We start from the raw sequence: 26833 nt of genomic DNA on the forward strand, positions 1-26833 counted from the left end.
GGGACTTTGTCCCATGAAAATGGGACAAAAGCTTCCTCAAGGAAGGTATTCTTGCCCTTTCTTCAACTGCGGGTCCAGGGCCCCCAAAACACAAAGTGGGGGGAGCTGGGAGAGGCCCCACCCACAGCCTGCAGCTTGCAGATGTCCCCCCCCCCCCCACCACTCTGGCCCAGGACGAAGGGACTTTTTGTGACGATTCTCACAGGAGCGCTGAGTAAACTTGGAACTTCTGAAACAACCTGAGAATATTCCCTGGCCAGGGCCCCTGAAGAACATCTGTACCGGGGCCTCAGCCTGCTGTCCCTGCGGTCCCCAGGGAGGGTCAAAACTCTAGAACTGTCCCAGGAGGAGGGGCAAATGCATGGCCTGGCTCTCCCCCCCCAACCCCAGGCCTCAGCCTTTTTCACTGTGTGACCACAGATGTGACTCTGGGCCTCTCTGGGACTCTGTTCCTTGATCTGCTAAGTAAATTTGGTGTGAGGACCAAGACTGGAGCCCCTGCTTCTCTCCAGTGCTGATTGAAAGTTCATGCCTCAGTCAGGCCACAGTGTGCTGCTGAGAACGGAGCGGGCAGGTGCTGTCTTGGCCCAGTTCTTGGCGGGAGCTTCAAGCGGCCATGCTTCAAACCAGCCCTTGTCTGTGAGCTGCAGAGAGAGCCTGCACACCTGAGCGAGCGAGGCTACAAGAATGCTCGGGTTTGCACAGGTTGTCCAGGCTGGAGGAGGTTCTGGCCCATGAAGACTGTGTATGCACAGCTGCTGGAGCAGGTCCTTCCTCATGCTTGGCTGCCACCCACTAAGCCGTGGGCCTGATGTCCTCAGCTGTACCCAACGCGCCACACTGGGAAAAACAGGCACCAGGAAGCACACGGCTGCAGCATGCCGGCATCTACTTCCTTGCTTCTTGCTGAAGCACAGCAGCTGAGCCTGGTCTACAGATGTGCAGAGCTGAGCTCAGACAAAGGCCCCTAAGAGTTAGACTTCTCTTCTGGTCCTGGTCAGCTGGTCTCACACATCCACTTACAAACCCTACTGAGCTGAGAACCTACGGTCCCCTGTCATGTCACTAATCTCAGGACAGTCTTCTCTATCAGACTCTGGCTGCCCCAGGTGGAGGAGGGTACCTCCTGGGGATAGAGACAAAGCTGATGGGAAAACCGAGTCTCCAGGGACTGCTCAGTGGCTGTTCCCTTACATGAACCTCATTCATCCGTTCACTCATTATCAAGGCTGGGAATGTTGTGGTGAAGAAAGCGGGTGATCTGTCAACCTGTGGGACCTGATGTGCCCAGACAAGGATGGGTCATAAAGACAAGACAGAGACGATCACTATCCTGATATTCTGACATCTATGAAGAGGATCAGAGAGGACCCACTTCAGATGAAGCAGCCAGTCGCTCTGGAGGGTGACACTGAATTTGAAATCTGAGGATGAGACTGCAAAGAAGCTGGGGGAGAGAGTTTGAGCAGAGCAATTGCATGTGCAAAGGTCCTGAGACAGGAGATACTGGAGCACTGATGTTCCTATATTACAGAAATGCAGTGACCTTCAGAGTGAGCTCACTGAATTTAAGAAAACAGGAACCAGAGAGTCATTTTCACACTGGAGTGCATAGGCTGCATGATTCCCAACCAAAGAAAGGAATCCCTGTCATTTAGCCATTTATGCAACCCGTGTGAGCACCTGCTTTATGTGAGGCAGTGCTCAGCCACAGGGGGCTCAGCAGGAACTGAGCCCATGTGGTTCCTGCTGGGCTGTTGCTTAGAAGGTGAATGGAAACATCCGGGGCTATGGGCTGTGGTGGAGGGTCAGAACCCAGAGGAAGAAGTGACTCACCCTCTTTGGGGAGATCAAAGAAGACAGCCATAATATTTGAACTCAACTTTGAAGACCCAGTAGGAGGCTGACAGTCAGCTAGGGAGCGCAGAAAGTTCCAATGACTGAAAGACCAGGTGTGAAAGGTGGGAGCCAGGCAAAGGTGACCTGTTAGTGACAGGTCTTGGCAGTCTGGTGTGCTTGGAGCCCAGAGCAAGCAGTGAAGGGGCAGAGAGGGGTGGGCGCTGGTTTTTTTTTTTTTTTTTTTTTTTTTTTCCTGCAGGTCTAGGTGGGACTGTGAAACGATGAAGAGAGAGAGAGTAAGTTGGAGGATACAGCCAGAGGTCAGGGCCAAAGAAGAGGTGGCAGGCAGGTGGGGCAGTCCATGCCCGGAGGACCAGAGGCCCTTCATCTGGTTCCCCCTTGGGAAGTCCCTGAACAGACACACTTCTCCTTCTGATGACCTGCTGGCTCTTGTGTATGGCTCTTCTGGGGAGTCCCTCTGTGCCCGCCTCATTTCTTCTCTGTCGGGGTAGGGAATAGGACATTTTACTTTCAGAATATTTTCGCCTTTCACTTTCAACCCTGTTACTCCCACCTGGTCTATAGTGAGCTAACCATAGCCTGGACGGATCGAGTAGATTCCATTCCTCGATCATTGGTGGGAGCAGGGCGGAGAAGGCAAGGGCTCAGGGTCTTCTAGTTCGGGGGAGGTGGGATGCATGCTGTGAATGCACAGATCTGCTTAGGTCCACATGCGGACATTGCTCCTTGGCATAGCACCTTGAAGAGGAGGTGCTGGGACCCACGTGGCAGGTTTTCAAGGCAGATACATCAACTCATGCCTCTACTCAGTGTAGAACCCAAGAACGCAGAGAAACCATGGCAAGGACTGACTTCCTGGTGCTCAGTCTTTTCTGTTTTGTGTGCCAGGTGAGCTGAGCAGCGCAGGCACGTGTGGAGGTCGTTGCTGAGTGTCTTCCTCCACTACGCACCACCTTGTTTGTTGAGACAGGGTCGGCCATCATTTTCAATGCCAGGCACCCAAATGCAATGGCAGTCTTGTTGGCAGTCCGGCGGTCACAGGCTAGTTGAGTTGTACCACTGGGCAGTTTGGTTTCCTTGCGGCGACTCCATGTTCATAACTCCATAAGCCTCAGCCTTCTTTTTTTCTAATTATTAAATATGTTTATTTATTAAAAATTTTTTTCCAATTTACATACCAACCCCAGTTCCCCCTCCCTCCCTTCTCCTGCCTCCTCACCTCCCTCCCACTCTACCCCCATCCACTCCTCGGAGTGGGTAAGGCCTCCCATGGTAGTCAACAAGTCTGGCAAACCAAGTTGAAGGAGAGCCTAGCCCCTCCCCATTGTATCAAGGCTGAGCAAGGTATCCCACCACAGGGAATGGGTTCCAAAAAGCCAGTTCATGCATCTGGGATAAGTCCTGGTCCTGCTGCCAGGGACCCCACAAACAGATCGAGTCACATAGCTGTCACCCACATTCAGCGGGCCTAGTTCGGTCCCATGAAGGTTCCTGAGCTGTCAGTCCAGATTCAGTGAGCTCCAACTAGCACCGGTCAGCTGTCTCTGTGGGTTTCCCCATCATGTTCTTGACCCCCTCTTTTTTTTTTTTTTTTGAAATGTCGAATGTCATTTATTGAAGGAGGGAGGAGGTCTTAGCCTCAGCCTTCTTTAAACAGTTCCACTAGTGTTGGACTAATCTTATCAGTTTCCCCAGGGAACCCTGCTGGAGATGGTGTGCATGCTGAGACTTCCTTGAAACCTCTCACTCCATGAGCGCAGTCTGTTCAGCTCCTTAGTTCTCATTCCTCTCTTTCATCTTAGCAATTCTGACATCTTTTGAGCCATTCCTGGGTGACTGCCTTTTTGTTGTTAATGTAAGTTACACCATTTTGAGATTTTTATTCCGTTTTACTTATTTATTTGAGGGGGGTGAGACAGGGCGTGCATGGAGGACAGAAGGCACCTTTCAAGAGTAGATTCTCTTCTTCTGCCTTGTGGGTCTCTTAGTTCGGGCTTGTTGTGGGGATTCATTACACCACGTTGGGTGCCAGCTGGTTGTGGTGGCAGATGCCAGAAGGATTTGCTGAAGGAGGCAGAGGCAGGATGATCATGAGTTCCAGGCCAGCCTGGGCTACACATTTAAAAACTTAAAGCATAGTTGAATGGAATGAATTCCCACAACAAGGGTTTCTAGCTGGGATGAAACAAAAGCAACTTTTGGGGGAAGGGGTTTATTTTATCCTACAGCCTGTAGTTCATCATCCAGGGAAGTCACAGGCAAGAACTCAAGGCAGGAACCGGGAGGCAGGAACTGAAGCGGAGGCCGTGGAGGAGTGCTGCTTACTGACTTGCTCCATGTCAGCTGCTGCTACCCTGGCTGGTCATCCATGGTCCTGCCTAGAGGATCTCTCCTGCAACCAGTCTGCACTTAAAACAATAGTCTCTTCTGAGCTCCCCTCAGGGACTCTGATCCTGCCACATGGTGCCAAGCCTCATTTTCTCCACGACCCCTTCATGCCTTCAAATCCAGTATCAGCTGGAGAACTCTGACACATTACCAAGTTTGACTACCAGCATGTGGTTCAGCCTTGGGTGCCTCTGGAACAGAGCTTCTGTGTGCTGACTCTGAGGGAACATCTCCTAGAAGGTTTCACCTCGAGGATGCTGGTATCTTCATAATCACAGCCAGTGCTTCAGCCCCAGCTGACCAGAACCACAGCCTCTTAATTGACAATATCAAAAGGCCCCAGCAGAGCCTTCCACGGGCCTCCATTGTCTGCACTGCTCTCAGAATTATCTTCTAAGTTCCCACAACTCATTAGCTGTGGGCACTCAATGGCTTTTCCAGCCTAAAGTTCCAGTCTTTCCACAATCCTTCCCAAAAATATGGTCAGTCCCATCACAGCACTACCCTGTAACCTGGCACCAATCTCTGCCTCACTTGGAGTTTCTATTGCTGGGATGAAACACCAAGACCAAAAGCAACTTGGAGAGGAAAGGGTTTATTTCAGCTTATACTTCTCAGGTCACACTCCCAAAATGAGGGAAGTCAGGGCAGGAACTCAAGCAGAAGCCATGACAGAATGCTGCTTACTGGCTTTTGCTCAGTCTGTTTCCTCATACCACCCAGGACCCCCTGTCCCGGGAGTGTGGCCTCACTGTGGACTGGGCCTACCCACATCAACCATCAATCAAGAAATGCCCTACAGACTTGCCAGCAGGCAATCTGAATGGAAGCATTTTCTTAATTGAGACTCGAGCCAGATACTAGCTAGTGTCAAGTTGATGAAGACAACAACAAAAAATCCAAACTAGCCAACACAGAAACTCAAGGATCAAACTCAGACTGTCTGGCTTGGCAGCAAACACCTTTACCTGTTAAGCCATCCCACTGGCCTGAAATTACATTATTTTGAAACTTCACATTTGACCTTTATATGAAAATAGACTTTTAGCTGGGTGGTGGTGGTGGTGGCACACGACTTTAATTCCAGCATTCAGGAGGCAGAGGCAGGTGGCCTGAAATATGGCATCCTGCTTCAGACTCCTCAAGGTTGGGTTATAGGTGTGAGTCTGCCTAGCTTGCCTTTGTTTTTATGATATTTTCTGTTTCTGCCTTTGTCAATCTTATATGATAAGGTGTAACACCAAACAGAGTCCTAGACTTGGGGGTTCAGTGTGTGTGTGTGTGTGTGTGTGTGTGTGTGTGTGTGTGTGTGTGTGTGTACATGTGAGTGCTTGTGGAAGCCAGAGGTCACCCTTGGTTTCTTCTTCAAAGGCTCTCACCTTATATTCTGAGGCACTGAACATGGAACTCACTGATTAAGCTAGACTGGCTGGCTGGTGGGCTCCAGGGATCCTCCTGTCTTGGCACCCCAGTGCTGGGATTACACATTGCTTCACTCAGCTTTTACATGGGTGGGGCATTCAAACCAAGTCCCCATGCTTGGGCAGCAGGCACTTTACTGAGTGAGCTGCCTGCTACCCTCTATGTCACTGTTTAAAGTGGGCAGCACAGTGCTGTTCTAGAGCGGCGGTGCCGAGCAATGGAGCTCTAGCCCTCCTCCATCTTGCTTGAGTGGAAGTTCTAGATCATCCAGACAACAATGCCCCAGCTCTCCTTTCCAGGCTACCCCCTGTCTCAGAGATGGAGTGGAGCCAGGCAGCATTTGCCTTTCTGTAACTAGTTTCTTTCACTTCTTAGTGTGATGTCCTCAAGTTTCATCAACATTGCAACACATGACAGGAGTTCCTTCCTTTTTAAAGGCTCAGTAATATTCCATTGTACGCTTAGAACATATTTTGTCTGTGAATAGACTAAGATTACTTAAGTGCATCTGTTTATTGTAAATATTGGGGCAGTAAACAGCAGTGTGAAAATACATTACTGAAATGTCACTTTCAATTATTTGGGGTATATACCTGCTGTTTATAGTTTTAATTAATTTTTTTCATCATTGTACAACCCCACCAAATGTACAGAAGTGTGATTTCTCCACATCTTCACCAACACTTGTCATTTTATTTTCTTTTGAGATAGTGGTCATAGTGTCTGGTGTAAGACAATGCCTTATTGGGGCTCTGAGGTTCACTTCCTGTGATCAGTGATATTGAGTTGCCCTCCACATGCTTGCTGGCCATTGTAAACGCCTCTGGAGAAATGGCCCTCGTCCATTTTAACAGTTGTTGTGGATGCTGTTAGTGAGTTGCAGCACTCTTTTTTATATTTGGGGTCCTAAGTGCTTGCCTGATGTCTGGTTTTGGGGGAGCATTCCTCTCTAGCTGCTGGTGGCCTGTGTTTCTTCCTGGGACATTAGTAGTTTTAGGTTTCCAACCGTCTTGAGGTCTTTCCTGTATGTGGTAAGATAGAGACCAACTTTATCGGCACCCGTGGATGTGCCACTTAACCGGTCATCTCTTTTATTTTCATGTTATATGAAAATAAATATACCCCATGAAGGGATATCTTTTGATTTATTTGTGTCTTTCTTAATTTCTTTCAATAATGTGTTACACTTCTCCAAGTAAAGTGCTTTATTGTTTTTGATGATGTTATAAATGGAATTGTTTTACTAATTTCTTTAACTTTTAAAATTATTTTTAATTATGTATAGGCCTGTGTCTGCATGTGGAGATGTACATGTGAGTGCAGGTGCCTGAGGGGGCCAGAGGCATTGGATCCCCTGGAGCTGGAGTTACAGGTGGTTGTGGGCCACCTGGTTCGGGTGCTGGGAATGTAGGATCCTCTGGGAAATGTTCTTAGCCACTGAGCCATCTCTCCAGCCCCTTAATTTCCCTTTTGATTATTGTTTGTGTATTGAAAAATGCAACTAATATTTATGTCTTGAGTTTGTGTTCGTCAGCTTTGCTGGATTCCTGTAGTCAACGTAACATTTTCAATGTGGAGTCCTCAGTATTTTCTGTGTATAAGGCCATGTTATCTGTAAACGGAGATACTTGTTCCTCTCTCTTCTTAAGTGCCCCTGATTTCTCTTTCCTTTTCATTGCTCTGGCTAAGACTTCCAGCTGAACAGAAGTGGCGAGAGGGAGCATTCCCTTGCTTCTGATGGCAGAGTAAGCCGGGATTGTGTTTGTTTTACTGTGGACTTTCATAGATGCCTGTATTGTATTAAGGTGATTTTTATTTGTTTGTAGCATGTCTTGGACTTTTCTGGTTACTCAGTCTTTACACTGTTGCAGGCACTTAATTCATTCATTCTCTCTCTCTCTCTCTCTCTCTCTCTCTCTCTCTCTCTCTCTCTTGTTTTTATTTTGTTTGTTTGTTTGTTTGTTTTGTTTTGTTTTTCCAGACAGAGTTTCTCTGTGTAGCCTGTCCTGGAATTCTCTCTGTAGACCAGGATAGCGCCTCACACTCATGGAGTTCTGCCTGCCTCTGCCTCCTGAGTGCTGGGATTAAAGTTGAAAACCGCCCGGCAGGTTTTCTAATCTTCATGAGATTGTTGTTGCTGCCTTGCTGTGTCGGATAGAACCACTATCATAATAGACATCCGTGGGTCTTTCCCTGTCCTTGGGATGTACAGGTTTAATATTTGATTTGGACGTGTTGGCCCGACTCTGTAATCTCAGCACTCAAGAGGCTGAGGCAAGAGGATAAGGAGCTTATGTCCCTCTTAGGAACATAGCAAGATTCTGACTCAACAAAACAAAAGTAAATATGCTAACTTGGCCATTAAGGACACTGAGAGCAGTGCATACTGTTTCTGTGTGTGTCCTTATCAGAGTACAGAATACCCTCTGTTCCTGAGATTAAGAGAATTTATTTTTTGACCAGCTTTCAAAACCATGAATGGATATCTCAATTCATTAAATATGTTTTCTGAACCTAATGAATAGTCAGACAAAATTTTACTTTCTTCTGCAAGTGGAATAAAATAGATGGACAAACCCACCTTCCATATTGACATAAATGACATGAAAAAGTATTAACTAAATTTGTATCATCATATTTGAACATTAGCATTTTATTTAGAATTTTTACACTTTACTTGTGAAATTTTACTTCCTTTTAACCTCAGTTGTTGACGTCATGGTTGGTTTGTATTCCAGTGTCAAATTTATTTAAGAAGTACTGATGTGTTTGGGGTTAAGATTGTAAAAACAACTGTCTTGTTATTTTTCTCTTTTTGTTTTTTGAGTCCAATCTATTCTTGTTCCCTTTTTTCTTCTTTTTAGATGTTCCACTCTTGAACATGGTTGTTGCTCTCAGAGAGGCAAGGTGGTGTATGCTTGCAGTCCCAGATACACAGGAGTTGATGTAAAAGGATCATTTGAGCTCAGGAGTTCTGGGCTATCTTGAGCTACATACCAAGCCCTCCCATCTTTGAAAAACACCATTCTATGTTTTCTATTATCTTGTTTGTTACACTCCTTTATATAAGTTTGGTGCTTATCTGAGAGCCCACAAAGGGATATTTTTGCTAGGTATAAAAGTTTTTGCTAGATACAAATATATATATATATATATATATATATATATATATATATATATGTGTGTGTGTGTATACATATATATGTATATATACATACATATATATATAATTTAAAATTGTTCATTTACATTTAAAATTTCAGCCTTTAAAGTTTTTTTCTATTGTTTCCTGTCTTCTGTTACTTCTGTGGAAGTCAGCTGTCAGTCACATATGTCCTCTTTGAAGATAAATGATTCTCTCTCTGCAGTACTTTCAGTGTATCTTTGTCTTTAACTTTATATTATTATTATTATCACTATTATTGTTTGTTTTTTGAGACATAGTTTCTCTGGGTAGCCCCAGCTATCTTGGAACTTGTGCTGTAGACCAGGATGACCTTGAACTCAGAGATCTGCCTGCCTCTGCCTCCAGATTAAAGGCATACGTCACCATTGCCCATCTTTGTCTTTAATTTTAAAAATATAGATTTTCTAGGGCTGAGGATGGAGCCCAGTGAGCAGAGTGCTTCCTTAGTACACATGAATCACTAGGTTTGATCCCAGCCCAGTATACACCAATGTGATAGTATACAGCTGTAATCCTAGCCCTTGGGAGGTCCACCTTGTGACAGATCAAAAGTTTAGGGTTTTCCAGTTACATAGATTCAGGATCTTAAGGCCAGCCTGGGCTACATGTACTCAGTCTGAAAAGAGAAAATGGAAAAAGAGGAAGAGAGGAAGCATTTCTGTGATGTTCCCAGATGGAGTTTTCTTTGAATTTATCTTCTTTTTTGTGAGTGTGTCTTTTGTGAGTGTGGAAAAATCTTTAGCCAGTAGCTCTGTTATTCCTTCTGGTTTAGTCTCTTTCTTCCCTTTATTGACTACTGAGTTCATTGCCTTTTAACTACTGTGAGGAGACATCTGACAAGAACAGTTTAATGGGGGGAGGTTTATTTGGGCTCACAGGTTTGGAGGTATCAATCTATCATGATGGGGAGGGTACCAAGGAACAGAGTAGTTCATGGCATTGTGGCCAGGAAGCAGAGAAAAGGGACAGACAGGGATCACAGGAAGGACGCCAGGGCAAGACAGACCCCCTAAGACACAACCCCAGTTGTGTCTTCCTACTTCCTGACTTCCTCCAACCCCACCTCTTACTTCCTACTATGTTGCAACAATGTTTCATATCATAAACCCATCAGGGACTGATCCTCAGGATCCCATTTCCTCTGGAAATGCCTCACAGCACCCCCAAAGGTGTACTTTCTCTGGTGTTTATTAATCTGATCAGGTTGACAGTTAAAGTCATCCTTGAATACATAGCAAGTTCTGTTTCAAAACTAACCCAGTAAAGGTCCTCAGTAAAAGGGATAAATTAATGCACATGACAGTAATTCTACTTATGAAAGGTGTGTGTTGTTTTAAAATGAAAGTGGGATCACACTTAATGTCAGAGTGTTGAGTATGAGAATCTGCGCTCCTGGTTCTTGGACAGTGAGTGTGCATGGGTGGCCAGTCTTCCTTATGATGCTGCAAGCCTGTCTTTTGCTATTTTCTCTGTGTTGGAACATTTCTTCCTCTGACTGCTTTCAGCTGAGCAACCTTCAGCTTACAAATCCTCTTCTGAGGTTTCTAATCTGTTGTCAAATCCATTTTTTACATGCTTATAAATTTGAGGAGTTTCGAGATTTCCTTTTTAAATATAACTAGTAGAATTCTCCCTCCTCCTTTCTCTCCCCCTCCTGCTCCTCCTCTCTCTCCCTTTCCTCCCCTCCCATCATCAGGGTCTTCACACTTCAAGGCCATGCTGTAGAACAGAGCTACACCCTCCCACCAAGAACTCTTTTTTATTTATTTTTCTGAGAAGGGTCTCACTCTGTAGACCAAGCTGGCCTCAAATTCACAGAGATCCACCTGCCTCTATCTCCCTGTTGCTGAGATTAAAGGCAGTGCCACCAAGCCAGACCCCAAGAACTTTTTTGTTTCTGAGACAGGGTTTCTCTGTGTAGCTTTGGAGCCTGTTCTGGGACTGGCTTTGTAGACCAGGCTGGCCTCAAATTCACAGAGATCTGCCTGCCTCTGCCTCCCAAGTGCTGGGATTAAAGGCGTGCGCCACCACTGCCCGGCTCCCAGGAACTCTTAATCAGGGCAACTGTAGTGACTGTAAAAGCAGTACTAGACTCTGAATTACTGAATGCTGTCCTGGTGCCCTGCACTCTGGCTTACTGGTCATAAGCTCTGTGCACAGCTCACCTTATCGGAACCCTGAGCACCGTGGGTGAAGATGTGGAGCCTTTGGATGAAGCTGAGGCTTTCCTTGGGACAGCTGACTGAGCTATTCCAGATTCCTGCTTCTCAGCCTTTGCTGGGTAACTGAGCACTGACCAGCCCTGGCCCCAAGCAGATTTCTCATCTTCAGTGACTTACTTAGTCAGTGAGGAGGGAAGCCTCAGGGCTCATTCCTTCTGTCACTTTCCATCTCACCTGGCTGCCCCACTTCATCTCAGGCTTGCCAGTGCCTCTCTGTGAGGGCATCAGCCTGATACCAGCTTCTCCAGCACCATACAGTGGAAGTCTTCTGATGCACATGGTATTTTACACGACTAATATTTGCTTGCACTTAAATTGCTGTGAGATAGTTTAGACATAGGAAGAAGTCACACAGTGTTGCTGGGCTTTCCCAAACCGTGGAGACCCTAGAAACACCTCCCTGGCTTCTTCTTTCTGTACATTAGTTAAAAAATGCAGTGTTTCGGGCTGGACACAGTGGCATGCACCTTCATTCCCACCCAGGAGGCCAACACAGGCAGAACTCCGCATGTTTGAGGCCAGCCAGGTCTACATAGTTATAGTCCCACCGGGACTGTGTAGTGAGAGTCTGTCTCAAAAAAAGAAAAAAAAGTGATGCTTATCTTCCCTCCCAGTTCCTTTCTGTCGCACAACAGACATCTGTCCACTTGAACAGCTCATAGAATTGTTCCATGTAGCTCCAAGAGTGACAGAGGGAAACCATCCTTCACGCTCTTCTTTTTCGGTACCCATTCCATCTTGGTGGTCACCTGCTTGCTGTGGGTGTGAGCCATGGGAAGTAATTCATTCCCGTGTTTGGCCGCCAAAGCTCCACTTGTTTTCTCCATGCCCTACTAATGAGGACTTAGGTTTTTTCTAGTTCCTCACGATTAAACCTGGCGAGGCATCTGATAGCTTCTCAGATGCTGGTGAGCATGGGCATGGCGTGGCTGGCTCTTAGGGAAGCTGCCAAAAACTATTTTCCAGACTGGTGGTATTGTCACCTCTCCCTGGCCGTGAATGGCAATCCCTGTGCATCAGACTCTGAGTCAGGCCGTCTGAGCTTTAGCTCCCAGCCGATCTGATAGTGTCCGCGGTAACCCCTTGTGGTTTTATTTGCATTTCTCTGTTTGCTGGGAGATTAGGCTCTAGTGTGCTCTGTGGCCCTCCCTTCAGTCTCATTTGCTACCCCAACCTTCTCTACTTCCCTCTGAGTTCCTGAAATGTGGTTAGTTATTAGTTTGCATCATCCAACCCCAGTGCTGGGGCCTGGTAGATAAACACTCTAATAGGTCTCCCATGCCATAATGCAATCACGACCAACTTCAGCAAAGGCCCTTGACCTCCACTAATAGCAGAGAGCACAGAATCCGAGAAGCTAGGTAACCTGCCCAAGGACACATAGCTGAGATGTAGCAGATTTCAGGTGCTCTGCAGAAGCTCTTGGAACACCTCCTGACTTTCTTGTGAGCCTCATGTGCATCCCAGGAGTCAGGACAAAGAGGCCAGAGGGATGAGAAGGCCTCTCGGGTGCAGAGAGTGTGAGGAGAGAGTCATGGGGACACCTTCAGCACGAAGATCACTGTTCCCTTGGTGCAGCAGCTCCTGGCATGTCCTCAGATCACGGAGCAGAGGTGTAAAGGAGCCCTCAAAGCAGAGAGCCAGCACCTCCATTTGGTGCTAGCCATTCTTCAACATTTCTAACACCCTGCCCCTAACTTTTAAAGAAAAACAGAGGTGCTCCCCAGCTCCTGAAGTATTGGGAAGGTGGCGTGGCTGGGTTGTGCTTTCCTTCTGTTGTCTGTTACCTCTCACAGTGGTGGGCTAGCTTTCCAGAGAGCTGGTTGTGGTTTGTTTAAGAAAGGTTGTGTAGGCCCATGAGATAGCAGGTAAAGGTGCTTAACTGGACGACCGAGTTCAATAGCTGGGACCCACATAATGGAGGGAACTGACTCTTTCAGGTTGTCCTCTGACTTCCATATGTGTGCTTTGGCGTGCTCACAGGCATGTATGCACACACACACGCAACCAATGTAATTAAAACAGAAACATGTAACATCTACCCTGAGCCTGTAACTGGCTGTTACACGTGTTTCACAAGCACCAAGTTAATCTCCTAGGGTTCTGGGAGCATGGGACTTTAATCATCGGCACTTACAGATGAGGGCCTGGGGCTCAGAGTAGCTAAGCCACCTGCCTGAGATCACACAGCTTGGGGTTGAACTGAGTCTGTGTCAGCCCCACAGTGCGCTTACCCAGCATGCTGCCCATTGCCTCTTGGCTTCGTCCTGGTTAACTGTCAGTGGTAATAATGTACTGTTTTCTTTTGACGCAAGTGTATTGGAGTAAAAAACAGTGATCAGCAAGGTAAAGATAGGAAGTAGAGAACAGTGTCATGGAAAGGTGATGAGTGAATGACAGAAGTTCTAGAACATCCCAGGCCAGCTGGATACAGCAAATGGGCCACAAAAGTGTCATGTTAAGGATAGGAAGGGCTGTGGTTCAGGGAGAGGACTCAGCTTGTACAGAGGCAGCGAGGCAATGGGGCAGGGGTACTTGAGAGAGGGTATTTGTGCTGGTTAGTGTCTGTCAACTTGACACAAGCTAGGGTCATTTGGGAAGAAGGAACCTCAATCTGGAAAATGCCTCCATCACACTGGCCTGTAGGCAGCCTGTGGGGCATTTACTAGTTGATGATGTGGGAGGGCTCAGCCCACGATGGGTAGTGCTATCCCTAGGTCCTGGGTTGTAGAAGAAAGCAGGCTGAGGAAGCCCTAGGGGAGCAAGCCAGCGAGCAGCACCCTTCCATGGCTTCTGCATCAGCTCCTGCCTCCAGGTGCCTGCCATGCCTTCTCTCAGTGCTGGAGTCTGACCTGAGAGCTGTAAAAAGATATAAACCCTTTTGTCCCTAGTTGCCCTCGGCCATAGTGTTTATCACAGCAACAGAGGGCAGATGAGAACAGTGGGCCACTCAGACAGCTGCCAGGGCTCAGCAAGAATCGGTGTTCACACCTGACAGTTGGCTGCTCTCAGCTGTGAGGTTCAGGGGTGAAGAATGTGCCCATTTCAGAGACGGCAACTGAGGCCAGTAGACAGAAGGGTCAGAGATCAACTGGCTGCCAATGCTGGGCCCCTCCTCCACTTTGCAATGCCAGGCCTCTTTGGAAAAAGCAACAGAAATATAACTAACAGTGTTGGAGAATAGGGGTGTTTGGGCTCATGTAAATGGAAGGTTCAGATATGGATGGACATCAGCTACAACCTGATCATGTTCTCAATGTAGCCCTCCTGTTGTGGCTTGAACCTGAAGTGTCTCCAACAGGCTCCTGTGTTTAAATGCTTGTTCTATGTTGCGGAGGATGGAGCCTGGATAAAGGAAGTCTGTCTCTGGGGGTGGGCCTTTGAAGGTGATACCCAACCTGGTTCCTGCTGTTTCCTAGGCCACCCTGATGGGAACTCGCTTTGCCACACACTCCAGTCTGAGCTTCTCCACCACATCTTCTTGTTGGGACAGGCTGAAGCCCTGAAACCGTGAGCCAAGGTACATCTCTAAGAGACACCGAGGTGGCTGCAGGTTTCTGGTAGGTGCCCAGAAAAGCATCAGAGCCAGAGTTCTAGAGAGGAGGCCAGGCTGGCTGCCACGGGCTTGTCTGAGCTTGTGTCTTGCCCTATATAGTCACTGTGGCAGGGTGAATGGGCAAGTGAGTACTTGGCCAAGAGTGGCTCAGTACTTGCACTGTGGACCGTGCCTAGGGGCTGCAGTGGACCATGCCGAGGGGCTGCAGTTTAGGAAGCATGTCGGCCACCAATGAGAAGGGCTGCTAATCCAGGCAGGTAAAGCAGCTGCTGTGGCTTGTGCAGAGCTGTGGTATGAAGAGGGGGAGAAGAGGCTCTTGACAAAGGGCAGAGGCTTTCTACTTTCCCTGTTGCTGAGATGTGACACAGAGTTCTCCTGCACTGGGGCTGGCGTCTTAGGTTTGACACTGTAGGCATGCTTGGAGCCACCCTCCAGGGGTCAGAAGTCACCTCTTCAGACTGTAATATCAGCATGGCTTTGTTCAGACAGACGCTGGAACAAAACACCCCAGACTGGGAAGTGAGAAGTTTGTTCAGCAGAGTGTCTGGTGTCTGGGAAGCCCAAGGGAATGTACACCATCACAGCCTGGTGGAGGACTGTGCAGGGGGAGGCACAGTTGTTGTGCCAGCATGGATCTCTTTTCCTTTCTGTCCTCCCTGCCCCTTTCCTCCTCACCTTTCTATTTCAATGCTGGGGCCAGAAACCAGGGGCTCCCATATGTTTAGGCAAATGCCGAACACTGAATTCCATTCCCGTCCATGCTCTATTTAAAACTCACTAATGCCATGACGGGCCCACCCTCATGACCTCAGCTAGTCCCAATTTCCTCCATTCTGTTAAAGTGTGATCTGGGTGTTAGGTTCTAACACACAGAGTTTGTGGGGTGGAGGGAATGCAGTCAAACCATACCACAGGACTTGTCAGGGCAGGGGCCACCCAAGCTCAGTGTTACTCAAAGCAAGTTGAACTGACTTTTCCCAGAATCTTTTGTTCTAATACTCATGTTAGAACAATGATGATGATTACAACAGTTAGAAGGCTGAAGGCTGAAGCAGGAAGTTTGCAGGATCAAGACCAGCCTTGGTTATATAGCTAAGACTCTGTCTCAAGAAGGAAGGGAAGGAAAAGAGGGGGAAGTACCCTTGTGGAAAAAGTGTGCGATCATGAACGGTAATTTTTAGACTAGGGGTTGGAGTCAAATGTTTAACGCCATTTATAGAAAAAGACTAAATAAATAATTTTGAGAGTGAGACATTTTGGAAGCCCCTTGGGCACACTTTTCTTCTTGGGGTTCTGTTCTAGAAGCTTCTAGACTCTGCTCTAGCTCAGTCAGCTCTGTGGTGTGTCAGAGCCTATACTCAGTTTTCTCTGCACATCACCTGGTTTAATTATTACAAAGCTCTGGACAGACCTTCATTGCTTCATTTTATGAGGCCCAGAGACAGCAAGAGGCTGGCCTGGAGCACACAGCTGGCCATCTGAACCTTGGTCCTTTACACTGTTTCTTTGATGATGGTCAGGAAGGCCAGTCAGTGCTGCTGGATCAAGGGGAACCCCAGATGAAGCATTGTCTTATTGTGAGGTCAGGGATGGTGTCTGGGAAAAGCCGTAGGTCCGACCTGATCCATGCATGGGCCATCTTGCCTCAAGAACCTGGTCCCCGCTCCATGCTGGAGGAACTGGCCTGCATGGGGCTCTTGAGCTCGGGCAGATGGTCCTCCTTGGCTAGCAGTTCCACAGGCAAAGGGCAGGAGGAGCCTGGTGTTGAAAACTATGGTTTTCTGCCCACAGTATCATCACTTCTTTGGTTCTACAAGGGCCTTTGTCCATCTCAGCCAGTCAGGGGCTCCGGACAGCTTTGTTTGGTGGCCTGGCTTTCCCAGTGTGCCCCTGTAGGCTAGCTGGGCCTCCTATTGGAATAAGAAGCCCTGCTGTGGGCTAACCTTATCTTTAGTATTCAATAGGGTGGGGGGGGGGGTTGTTGTGAGCTTTGGACTGGTTCTTTGATGTGGCAGGGACAGACCCTAGGTGGGGAGGTTGCTCAGCGCATGGCCAAGGCTAGTTCACTTCACATCCCACACACTTCTCTTGCAGGTCTGGGACACAGCATGCCACAGGGCCTGGCTGCTCCCTTGCTCCTGCTGATCCTCCAGGGAGGTAAGTCTCAACCAATGGCTGCAGGGGCGATGGGCCTATGTGATGGGCTCCCACAAAACTGAGCAGGGGCCACCTGGTGTTGTAGGTTCCCGGTCGTGGCTGCAGGCCACTGACCCGCAATCTACAGCCTCGGTCTACTTGACACCAAAGCTGAATGCTTTGATTGATTAGAACCCAGGGAACCAAAGAGCTCAGTAAACAGAAAGGCTCTCCGCCCTCATGGGAAGGAAGTCCTGCCCTTGGTCTAACCTCCTCTCCTCTTTGTGCAAGACTCTCACTGGGGTCATGAACTTTCAGTAGGCTGGAGGAAAAGGAGGTGGAGATAGAGGAGCCAGAACTTTGTTAGCAGTCCCGAGGGAAGGCACAGAGCTGCAGGTCAAGAGTGCTGTTGAGGGCATTCTCCCAGTCAAGAGCCAGGAGATGAGAGGCTGTGCAGGCCTCCCAGGCAGGGTAAGGGGAACTTGACCTTCTGCAGACTCAGCAACATTTGCTCTGGTTTTTACCGAAATATCCAGTACTTTAAATAGTTCCCACAGGAACAGGCCCGGCTTCTGATTTCCCTTTCTAATGGCTACACCCTGCCTGCTCTGGAAACTCCTATAGTGCCTGCACTGTGGGGGTAGGGTAACAGACCCCTGTCACACGTGGAGGCTAGAATGTCACCTCTGGCTCTTCCTGTGGGGTCTGGCTATGTTGCCATCAGTGGAGGATACAGAGGTTCAGGGAGAATGCAGACCCTGTGGCCACCCTGGGGGTGGCTGGCTGCCTGACTTAGGTCTGACTCAGTCCCATGGCACTAAGACAAAATATAAGGAGCAGATACATGGGCAGGCCGATGGCTTCTGTGAAGCACTTGCCATTCTAGCGTCAGGACCCATAGAAGGGACTGGGCACAGCTGAGACTATCTATTATTGCAGCATTAGGGAGATGGAGGCAGATCCCAGGGGAATGCTGGCCAGGCTGCTTAGCCCAACTAGTGAGCTCCAGGCTGAATGGGAGAGCCTGTCTCAAAAAACAAAACACAAAAACCAAAAAACAAAAACCAAATAAAAACAAAAACAAAAAACCAAAAACCAAGGTTGAGAAAGACCGAGGAAGACCTCTGTCTTCAACTCCTACGAGCACATGCATGTTCACAAACCCACAGACATGGACAAATATGTGCCTTTCACACTCCCAGGGTCAGGCGCTCAGAGCCATGGTGCAGCGGGCTCTGTGGCTGGTGAAGTTCAGCATCTACTTCCAGTGTGGTGCAGGGCCTCCTGTTTTTATGGCAGGAGGCAGGATGGGGGCAGAAAGGGGTTTGGCTCCTCCAGCCACCCATAACACCACTAGACCCCCTTAGGAGCTTGGCCTGGGGACTCGACTACCCTTGGAGACTCCACCTCCTCACACGCGCTGTGGCCTGAGCATTTGAGGGGACACATACATCCTAATTTTAGCAGGGCCCTAGGCACCTGCTGTGCTGCTGTTCGTTCATTCATTCACTTTTGAGTTTTTGAGACAAGGTTTCCCTATGTAGTCATAATCCCCCTGCTTCAGCTTGCTGCTGTGTCAAATGGCTGCTCTATGTGGCAATGTATGCGATTCAGGCTTGACCTCACTCGAATGTGGGCGTGAAGGCTTAGAGATAGCAAGGAGGCAATTTTAATCCTGGGGCCTTCTGCACACTGTAGTAACCTCTGTGAGATGCCTGAGTGGCTGCCATCCAGTTGTGGGGTGCTGCCTGGCTTGTTCACTCACTCTGGCCTTGGCAGCTTCCTATCAGCAGTCCATGGACTCTGATCTTTCTGCCCCAGTGGCTTGTCCCATCCCAAGCTAGGGCTATAGCTCAGAGGTAGTAAGTATTTGTCGAGAGTGCACAAAGTCCTGGGTCCAAGTCCTGGCACTATATAGTTTCCTTCCTTCTTCCCTTCTCGTCCTTCCCTCCCTCTCTCCCTCCTCCCCTTCCTCCCTTCCTTTTTATGTGTATGTGCTGTGCATGTTGTCAAAGTGGACAGCTTGCAGGAGTTAGTTCTCACCTTTCCCCATGTGAGATCCAGGGATGTTAGACTTGGCAGTAAGCACCTTTACCCACTGGGCCATCTCACTGGCCTGGTCTCTACAACTTTTGGTAGGAGCTACATAAGAACTGTGAGAAAGATTCTGGGGCTAGCCTGGGAGAGAGTGCTGGGATTCACTAGTAGAGTCTGCCAGGCATGTGACCAGGAAGATGCTGGTCCCCAGGGAAGAGAGCTCAGCAGCCCAGGAAAGCCATCTACCCTTGGAGCCTTGATGCTGTCCTCTACAGCCCAGGTCTGGCCTTGGAATCTAGCTTAGAACCCAGAAGCAGAGTCCACTGGTTCAGGGCCTTCATCGGTCAGGAAGCAGAGGGAAGAAGCCATTGAAAATGGCACATTTCCAGGGTGTGGGGAGAAGATATGGGTGCTGGCATGCAGTTTTACAAAGCAGAATTTAAAATGGCTCTGCTCACTTGGCCAAACATTGAACAAAATTTGGACAATGACTGCAGCCTTATTTCATTGTTTTCTTATGCATGTACTGGATGTCGAGCATAGTCCTGCCTTGTCCCTTTTCCCGATCCTCCTTCAATTATTCCCTTCGATCCCCTAGACATCTTCCATAGCTACAAACCCAAGAGGGGGGGTAATATCCAGAACTCTATATTATTTCGGTTTAGTAATTAGGTAGGTACGTTTTCTTCCCTTTTGAGACAGGGGCTGGCTGTGTAGCCCAGGCTGGTCTTGAACTAGCAATGCACCTGCCTCCATTCCCCAGACGCTGGGAAGCCAGATGTGCCCCATGCCTGCTGTGCCTGTCATTTGGAAAGTGAAACAAATGCCTGGAGGTGGGGGAGAGGCTGAGGGTAGAGGAGACTCCTCCAGCCAGCCCCTGCTGTGGCATTTGTTTTGGTCACAGCTTGGTAGCCACGCTGTCATTGGCAGTGGCACAGCCAGCTTTACCGGAAGTAAACCGCAGAAGTCTTCACCACTCTTTCATGGTCCTCACTAAACCCCTCCTCTTGTTGAGGCTGTGGGCTCAGACCACAGTGCATGCCACTCTCCCTGGCCTCAGGGATCTGTCCATCAGCCTGTGGGAGTTCAGAGTGTCTTACCCTTTGAGGGACAGTGGCCTGGGGACCAAATATGAAGCCCAGTTCCACACTAGAAGAACCGCATCACCATGACCAGTTTTGAAAGGCTGGAACTCACACACACAAGGAATTTCAGGTGACAAGAGTCCCTGTGTTCCAGGCTTCCGTCCCAGCCTGTGACTCTGCCCAAACTTGTCCTCAGCCTCAGACAGTTTACCAAGGCCTTTCCACTGTCTCTCACTCAATAAAGGCTTCTCTGCTATCCCTCCAGCTTGGGGCTGCCTGGATCTCACCTGCTACACTGACTACCTCTGGACTGTCACCTGTGTCCTGGAAACATGGAACCTCCACCCCAGCACGCTCATTCTCACCTGGTGAGTAGCCACACCTCCCTGGCTGAGGAGCTGCTGGGAGAGGGTGGCAGGATGGAAGGAAGCCCTGGGCTGAGCTGATCTGTGGTGTGCTCAGCAAGAAGCTTAGCTACAAACAAGGGCCTGTCCCGCCCACCAGCAATGTCACCCACCGAGACTGTGAGCTGAGAGCCAAGTCCCCATCTTATAGATGACTCACCTGGAACACACAGATAGGAGGCCAAGTATGACCACACCCACCCCAAGGGTCATACTCTCTTGCCCCCAAAGGCCTGTCTGGGTTAGCCTCCCTGGTTAGCAGTCCCCAGTGATCTTCTAAGCACCGAGTAGGTACTGTGTCCTCCCCATGAGTGATCTTGAAATTGTTGTTACTGTGTTCCAGATGAGGATGCTGAAATTCAGAGAGGTTTAGTCACTGGCCCAAAGTCTCGTAGCCAATGTGCTTATGACCCCGCACGCTGCTTAGGATAGAGACCCCTTGCCCTTCATGTGTTCATCCACTTTAAGTATATTAAGTTCCTGCCAGACATGTTGTAGGGGTTGAGAACCCAAACAAGACTCAAGGCTGCAGGGTGGGGAGCCAGGGATGTTTGGCTGGGCTGGCCAGGGCATTCATGGCAGCAGGCTCAGTACGTGTGAAGGCCATGGGAGAGTAAGAGCTGGGAGTGTTGTTCAGCAGCTGACTGTGACCTGAGCAGAGGGAGCCAGAGTGAGGGAAAATAGTGAACAAAGAAGTCAATGGTTGTGTAAGGGCCGACTGTGCCACATGGGAGAGGGCAGCAGGCGTCAGGGAGTTTGAAGGCCCTGCTGGCTGCTGTGTGAGAGGTTTGGAGCTCAGAGATACTGGGTGAGGGAGCAATACCTTCCTTCAGACAGCCTGATAGTGGTCCAGGCTGGAGGCTTGCTTGGAGAATGTTGTTCGTCAAAGTTTGTATTATAGAAAATTCAGCAAAGAGCTAAATAAGTCCACAGATCCACATTGGTCCTGGAGGGTGGCCATGTTCAGACACTGGAGATGTCTGGAAAGAAGAAAATAAACTTCTGTGGACTTCTATATATACTCCAAAACCCATCCTTTCTGCCCAGTGGGAGTTAAAGAGCCAAAGCATTTACCACCACCCCACTTGACCAGTGTCCCTGGAAGTTCTGTCGGAGCAGAGGATGACACTTGCATGCTTCTAAGTACAGACCTGTGGGTGTTCAGTGGCCTTCCTACAGGACAGCAGTCTACTCACTGTCGACAACAGAGACAGGTTTAGGTCCAAATTCCCAAAGCTGAGAGCTGCTGCCCTGAGCAAGGTAGTGAGCACCTGGTCCTCTGAGGAATGCAAGCTGTGTCTGGACTCAGAGCGTGCTGGATACTGCAGGGAGGGGACTGCCCCTGGGAGACCCTCAGCCCTACCTCCAGCCCCTCCCACTCTCATGCTTTGAACTCCTGCCCTGCCCCGGGCACTGAGTGCCACTGTCCCCAGCCATGCATGACTGGTTGCTCTGTCTCTGAAGGCAAGATGAATATGAAGAACTGCAGGACAAGGGAACCTCTTGCAGTCTGCATAGGTCTGGCCACAACACCACACACGTGCAGTACACATGCCACATGCCCTTGTCTGGATTCATGTCAGATGATGTTTTCACTGTCAACATGATGGACCACTCTGGCAACAACTCCCAGGAGTGTGGCAGCTTTGTCCTGGCTGAGAGCAGTGAGTACCATGAACCCCAAGCTGAGGGGGACCCAGGACCTTTCTCTGACCTCAAAGCAAGCTTTTCTCATGCCATCAAAATCTACTGTGTTAGATGCACTGCTTTTAGCTAAGGTGTGCTGCTTTGATAGGGGATTTAGTCTTGGTGCCCAAGAGGAGCATCAGAGGCATGGAGAGATGTGAGGTGGGACCCAGATCGGCCCTCCCTGTCTACCTGACCCTGGACAAGGTATACCTTGTAAAGATCCTTTAAACATGGCCTCCCAGGATTCTGTTCCTAGTAATGAGCACCAGCCAGCTAACATGGAATACTCCCAGCTAGATGGAAGGGGTCTAAAGTTAGGAGAGCCCCAGGGTGGACCTGGCTGCAGCTGTCCCCAGAGGCTGAGATGGGCAAAGGAGGGATTTGGGGTGGCAGCTTTGGTGCATGGCAAAGGTTGTACCTGTTTATTTTTATGCATCTCTATGTGACACAGGCCCCTTCTTTAGGAGAGAAATTGAAAACAACAGAAGCGGGGGGGGGCACCTTGCTTGGGGATTTTTCACACTAACATTAAATCTTAAGAAACTTCCTTCAGCCATCTGGATTTCCAGCTTCTGCTTCTTGCTTTTGCTTTTGTTTTTTCTTTTCTACTAAGAAAGCACAGAGGATCTTGGTCTGTATGTTGGTCCCCAGCTGAGCTGGGCAGGGCCTGAGTCCTGGCTCCAGCCTTTAAGCCTGGGAGTGCCCTCTCTTCCCCCACAGTCCCCAGTCCTGAGTCACTGTTGCAATGTTTCACCCAGAACTAGTTCAAGAGGACAGGGGTTGTGGCCACGGAGTACTTTGTTCAAAGGCCTTTGGGGAAGGTCAGTAGGGACTCTGCTGCCTGCAGATTCTTACCCTGTTTCATCTTTCTGGGTCTTCCTCCAAGTCAAGCCAGCTCCCCCTTTCAATGTGACCGTGACCTTCTCTGGACGTTATGATATCTCCTGGCGCTCAGATTATGAAGAACCCGCCTTCTATGTGCTGAGGGGCAAGCTACAGTATGAGCTGCAGTATTGGAACCTCAGAGACCCCTATGCTGTGGTGAGGTGGCAGGGCTGTGGGGTGGGAGCAGCAGGGGTATCCAGGCAGGTCCCAGCGTAGTGAGGCAAGGAGCAGGACTTGGCACTCCCTCGCAGCATGTAACCCTCTCCTACCTCCCTCTATGTCTCCACCTCGACTTCTCCCATACGGTGCACCTCAGTTACAGTGGGGCAAGCTTGGGAACAGTACACTTGCTTCAAATGTGAGGCTACTTAAGAGGGCACAGATGGAAGGTTCCAGAACATCCCACTGTTTAGACAGAGATTCAGGCGTCTAGAATTATACATCTATTAGAATGGTTCTGGTTGAAGATTTCCATAAAGGGCATCATCTAGAATGTTCCCAGGGAGACTTCTATAGCCATCCATTGACAAGATGGCTTAATTAATTAATGTCAGTTTGGGGTAGGTCCACTGCCACAGAGAGGGAGCCCTTTTTCCAGGCAGATCTAGTCAGGATGCATGCTCCCTGTGGTGCCTGTCTGCTGTTACCCCAGGGGAAGGCCTCTGCACCCCACTGATGACTTGGGGGACCATAGAGCATCATGTTTCTTCCATCCTCCCAGAGGCCGGTGACCAAGCTGATCTCAGTGGACTCATATAACATCTCCCTTCTCCCTGAAGATTTCCACAAAGGCTCTCTCTACCAGCTGCGGGTGCGGGCAGCACCCCAGCCAGGCACTTCATTCAGAGGGACCTGGAGTGAGTGGAGTGACCCTGTCATCTTCCAGACCCAGGCTGAGGGTAAGTGTGACATTGGTGGGAAACCCCACTTCTGGTACTAAATCTTGTCCTGGTTCAGCTTCATAAGCCCTGAGGTTCCCGGCATGGCTGGGAGGTATATGCTCAGTTATCCATCCCCCAATGCAGCCACTCATTGTGAGTGGAGCTGCTGCTTCTGATGGTACATTTGACTCCTAACCCTGAGGGGAGAGTCATTGCCCCATTTTACAGAAGAGGAAAACTAAGGCTCAGAGAGATGATATCACTTGCCTGGGATGAGAATAAAATACCTGTTATAATTAACTTGATAGAGTAGAAGGGTTACGTTAGCTTATGGTTTGGCTCAGGATTGCAAGGCCCTGTTGCACTGGGGGAAGGGTATGACACTGTTTACCTCATGGTAGTCAGGAAGCAAAGACAGAGGAAGGGCTGGGATCCCAATATTCCTTTAGTGCATCTATAATGACCTAACCTTCTCCCACTAGGCTCTGAGTCCTAAAGGTCCTACCACCTTCCAGTAGCATCCCAGGCTGGGACCATACCTCTGGCCCAGGAGCCTTTGGGGGAGGGTGTCATTCCACAAACCCCAAGGGGAAGGATCAGTCCCAACTTCTTCCCAGCCTTCCACCCTACCCCACCATCACCAGCACACCCACCCACATACTTCGGGGAGACTTTTCTGTTGGACCCATGGTTTGTTCTCTATGCAGAGCCCAAAGCAGGCTTGGACCCTCACCTGATGCTGCTCCTCATGATCGGCTTGACCCCTGTCCTGATTTTCATGGGTCTGAAGATTCACCTGCCTTGGAGGTGAGGCCAAGGGCTCAGGGAGGCAGAGATGGGGTCAGCCTGGGCCACAGCCCCTCCAACCAAGACCTATTCTGTCTGGGCTGGAGACTTGGTGAGAGCAGTGATGTGAATAAACAATCTGCATGCTCCACGTGCTAGACACTGTAGAGCTCCTGCCCCAGCTCCATGGCTGCATGTGAGCTGGGCACACTACAGACACCCCACTCTTCATACAGGAAAAACTGAAGCCCAGAGTAGTCAAGCTACTTGCCCAAAGTCTCACAACTGTGAAGTGGCAAGGGTCGGGTAGAAACTTTGTGCTCTTTGAGGGGACCTTGACTGTGACCTTGTCTAGAGAGTGAACTTTGAGGCCCAGGGGTGATCGCTTACCCCTCCCCCGTCCCTTCATTTCAGCTTAGGGTGGTCGGGGATCTGCTTTACATATGGGGCTTCTGCTCTGCATGGCATGGAGAGAGAGGAGGCCGCTGATTCAAACCAGAACGTACCACCTCTGCACAAGTGCTGCAGCAGGCTGCTCCATGCAGCGTCCTTTGATAAGTGACAGAGTGGGGCTCTGCACACGCTCGTTTTGTTCCCCTTCAATGAGATGCTCAAAGACAGTGACAGAGAATCTGGAAGGGAGAGACCAGGGTGCCAGTCACAGCTGATGGTGGCAGCATGGGCCTCCTCCCAGCCCCCACCATGGTAGATGAGGAAGTCAAGGTCCCAGAGGGCAGTGTGTGCCTAGCCCACAATAGATGGCAGAGACAGGAACTTGAGCATCTGCAGGAAGCTTGGGGGTAGGGTAACTGCTGCTTCTGTTTTACTGATGGATGGGCAGGAAGGTGCCTGGCAATAGAAGCTGTTGCTTCTGCAGGAGAGAGGCCAGACCTCCTACTTGCTGCCACAGGGCTTTCTTTACACATCCCTTTCTTTGCAGACTGTGGAAGAAGGTATGGGCACCAGTGCCCAGCCCTGAGAGTTTCTTCCAGCCCCTGTACAGGGAACACAGCGGGAACTTCAAGGTGAGACACCTTGGGTGCATCCTCTGGATTGTTTGCCCCTTTGGGGGAGCCCTACCCATTCTCACCCTGACCCCACTGTGAGCCCAAAGTATTCAGGCCCAGCCTGACCTGGAGCCAGTCCTCAGTTTCCCTATTCTGCAAGGTGCAGAGCTTGTCTTAGACTTAGATATTGTGATGTATTTCCAGCTTAGAATTACCATGAAAGTGGACAAACTGGGTGACCCTGGGTGCATGAGCTAGGTGCCTGGGGTTTCCTGTGGTTGCCTTGATGGTGGGGAGCAAACCCTACCTGGGAAGGACCTGTCCTACCCCACAGTGCATCCCTCTCCCTGCCAAGTACCGCTGCCACCACTGCCATTTTAGAGTATCTGCCCAGCACTGTTGCACAAACCCAGCAGCGCAGGAGGCATCGGAGAGAGGATATGATGTCAGGATAGGGAACAGCCACCTGCAGCAGCCCCTGGAGGTCAGAGCAGCAGGGCACCCAAGGAACACCTGTTGTGCACCTGGCCTGTGGCTGCCCTTTAACAGTAGCACCCCCCCACACACCCGCAATGGGTTCCCAGCAGCCCTGGGTCCAGGAGGAGACCCAGACCTTTCAGAGCAGGGCAAGGGTGTGCCCACAGCCCTTCCTTACCCCTGAAACTCAGCTCTTCTGCCTGCTGTGCTGTGTTGATGTTGTTGTTAATCTTGTGTGGCATGCACTGTCAGCAAACAAACATTACCTCACTCAATCCTCAAGACACTGCTGTGGGTGGGGCCATTCCGTAGCTGAGGGAAATGAAACACAGAGAGGGCAAGGATCTAGCTCAAGGCCACACAGCTAAGAAGTGACTCCAGGTCAGGGATAGCAGCAGACTGTTGTGGTTCTGAGATGTTTTTTTACAGGGGACCTTCTCAGAACTGGAATCTTGCTCTACAGGGTGATCTCAGTCAGCTCAATGGAGGCTCTCCTATTGACATCAATATCCTGGCAGGCAAGGGGCAAGAGGGTTCTCAAGGCTTCAGGGCCACTGTCTCAGTCCAGTATCCTCAAAAGGCCTTTCCCATGTGGCTTGTTACTGATACACTCCATCCATAAACACTTGGGGTCAATCTACTGCGTGTCAGGGACTGAGGACACAGCTGTGAGCAGGGCTCACTCCTCGATCTAGTGTGGACACACAGCAGAACTGAAGACTTCAGGAAGTGTCGGGAGACAGGGTATGGGCTGGGTCACTTAGACCTCAGGACATAGGAATTTGGTGCCAGCACCAAGTCGATCCTAGGC

At 49.5% G+C, this 26833-nt stretch overlaps 1 protein-coding gene across 3 annotated transcripts in view; it reads left to right on the forward strand.

The window, feature by feature from the left end:
* Positions 1–26833, forward strand: part of Il21r (interleukin 21 receptor) — a 31035-nt gene that overhangs the window by 2278 nt on the left and 1924 nt on the right. The window contains exons 2-9 of one of the 3 annotated variants that reach the window (XM_036193665.1): positions 14499–14639; positions 16730–16792; positions 20159–20261; positions 21762–21961; positions 22873–23027; positions 23593–23770; positions 24460–24559; positions 25479–25563. In XM_036193665.1, the coding sequence (XP_036049558.1) occupies positions 16744–16792; positions 20159–20261; positions 21762–21961; positions 22873–23027; positions 23593–23770; positions 24460–24559; positions 25479–25563 (870 nt within the window). In that variant the 5' untranslated portion in view covers positions 14499–14639; positions 16730–16743. The remainder of the gene's footprint in view (positions 1–14498; positions 14640–16729; positions 16793–20158; positions 20262–21761; positions 21962–22872; positions 23028–23592; positions 23771–24459; positions 24560–25478; positions 25564–26833) is intronic. The other 2 variants (XM_036193669.1, XM_036193673.1) reach the window with 2 other exon arrangements.

This window comes from Onychomys torridus, chromosome 1 (assembly GCF_903995425.1).
Source record: "Onychomys torridus chromosome 1, mOncTor1.1, whole genome shotgun sequence".
NCBI classification, from domain to species: domain Eukaryota; kingdom Metazoa; phylum Chordata; class Mammalia; order Rodentia; family Cricetidae; genus Onychomys; species Onychomys torridus.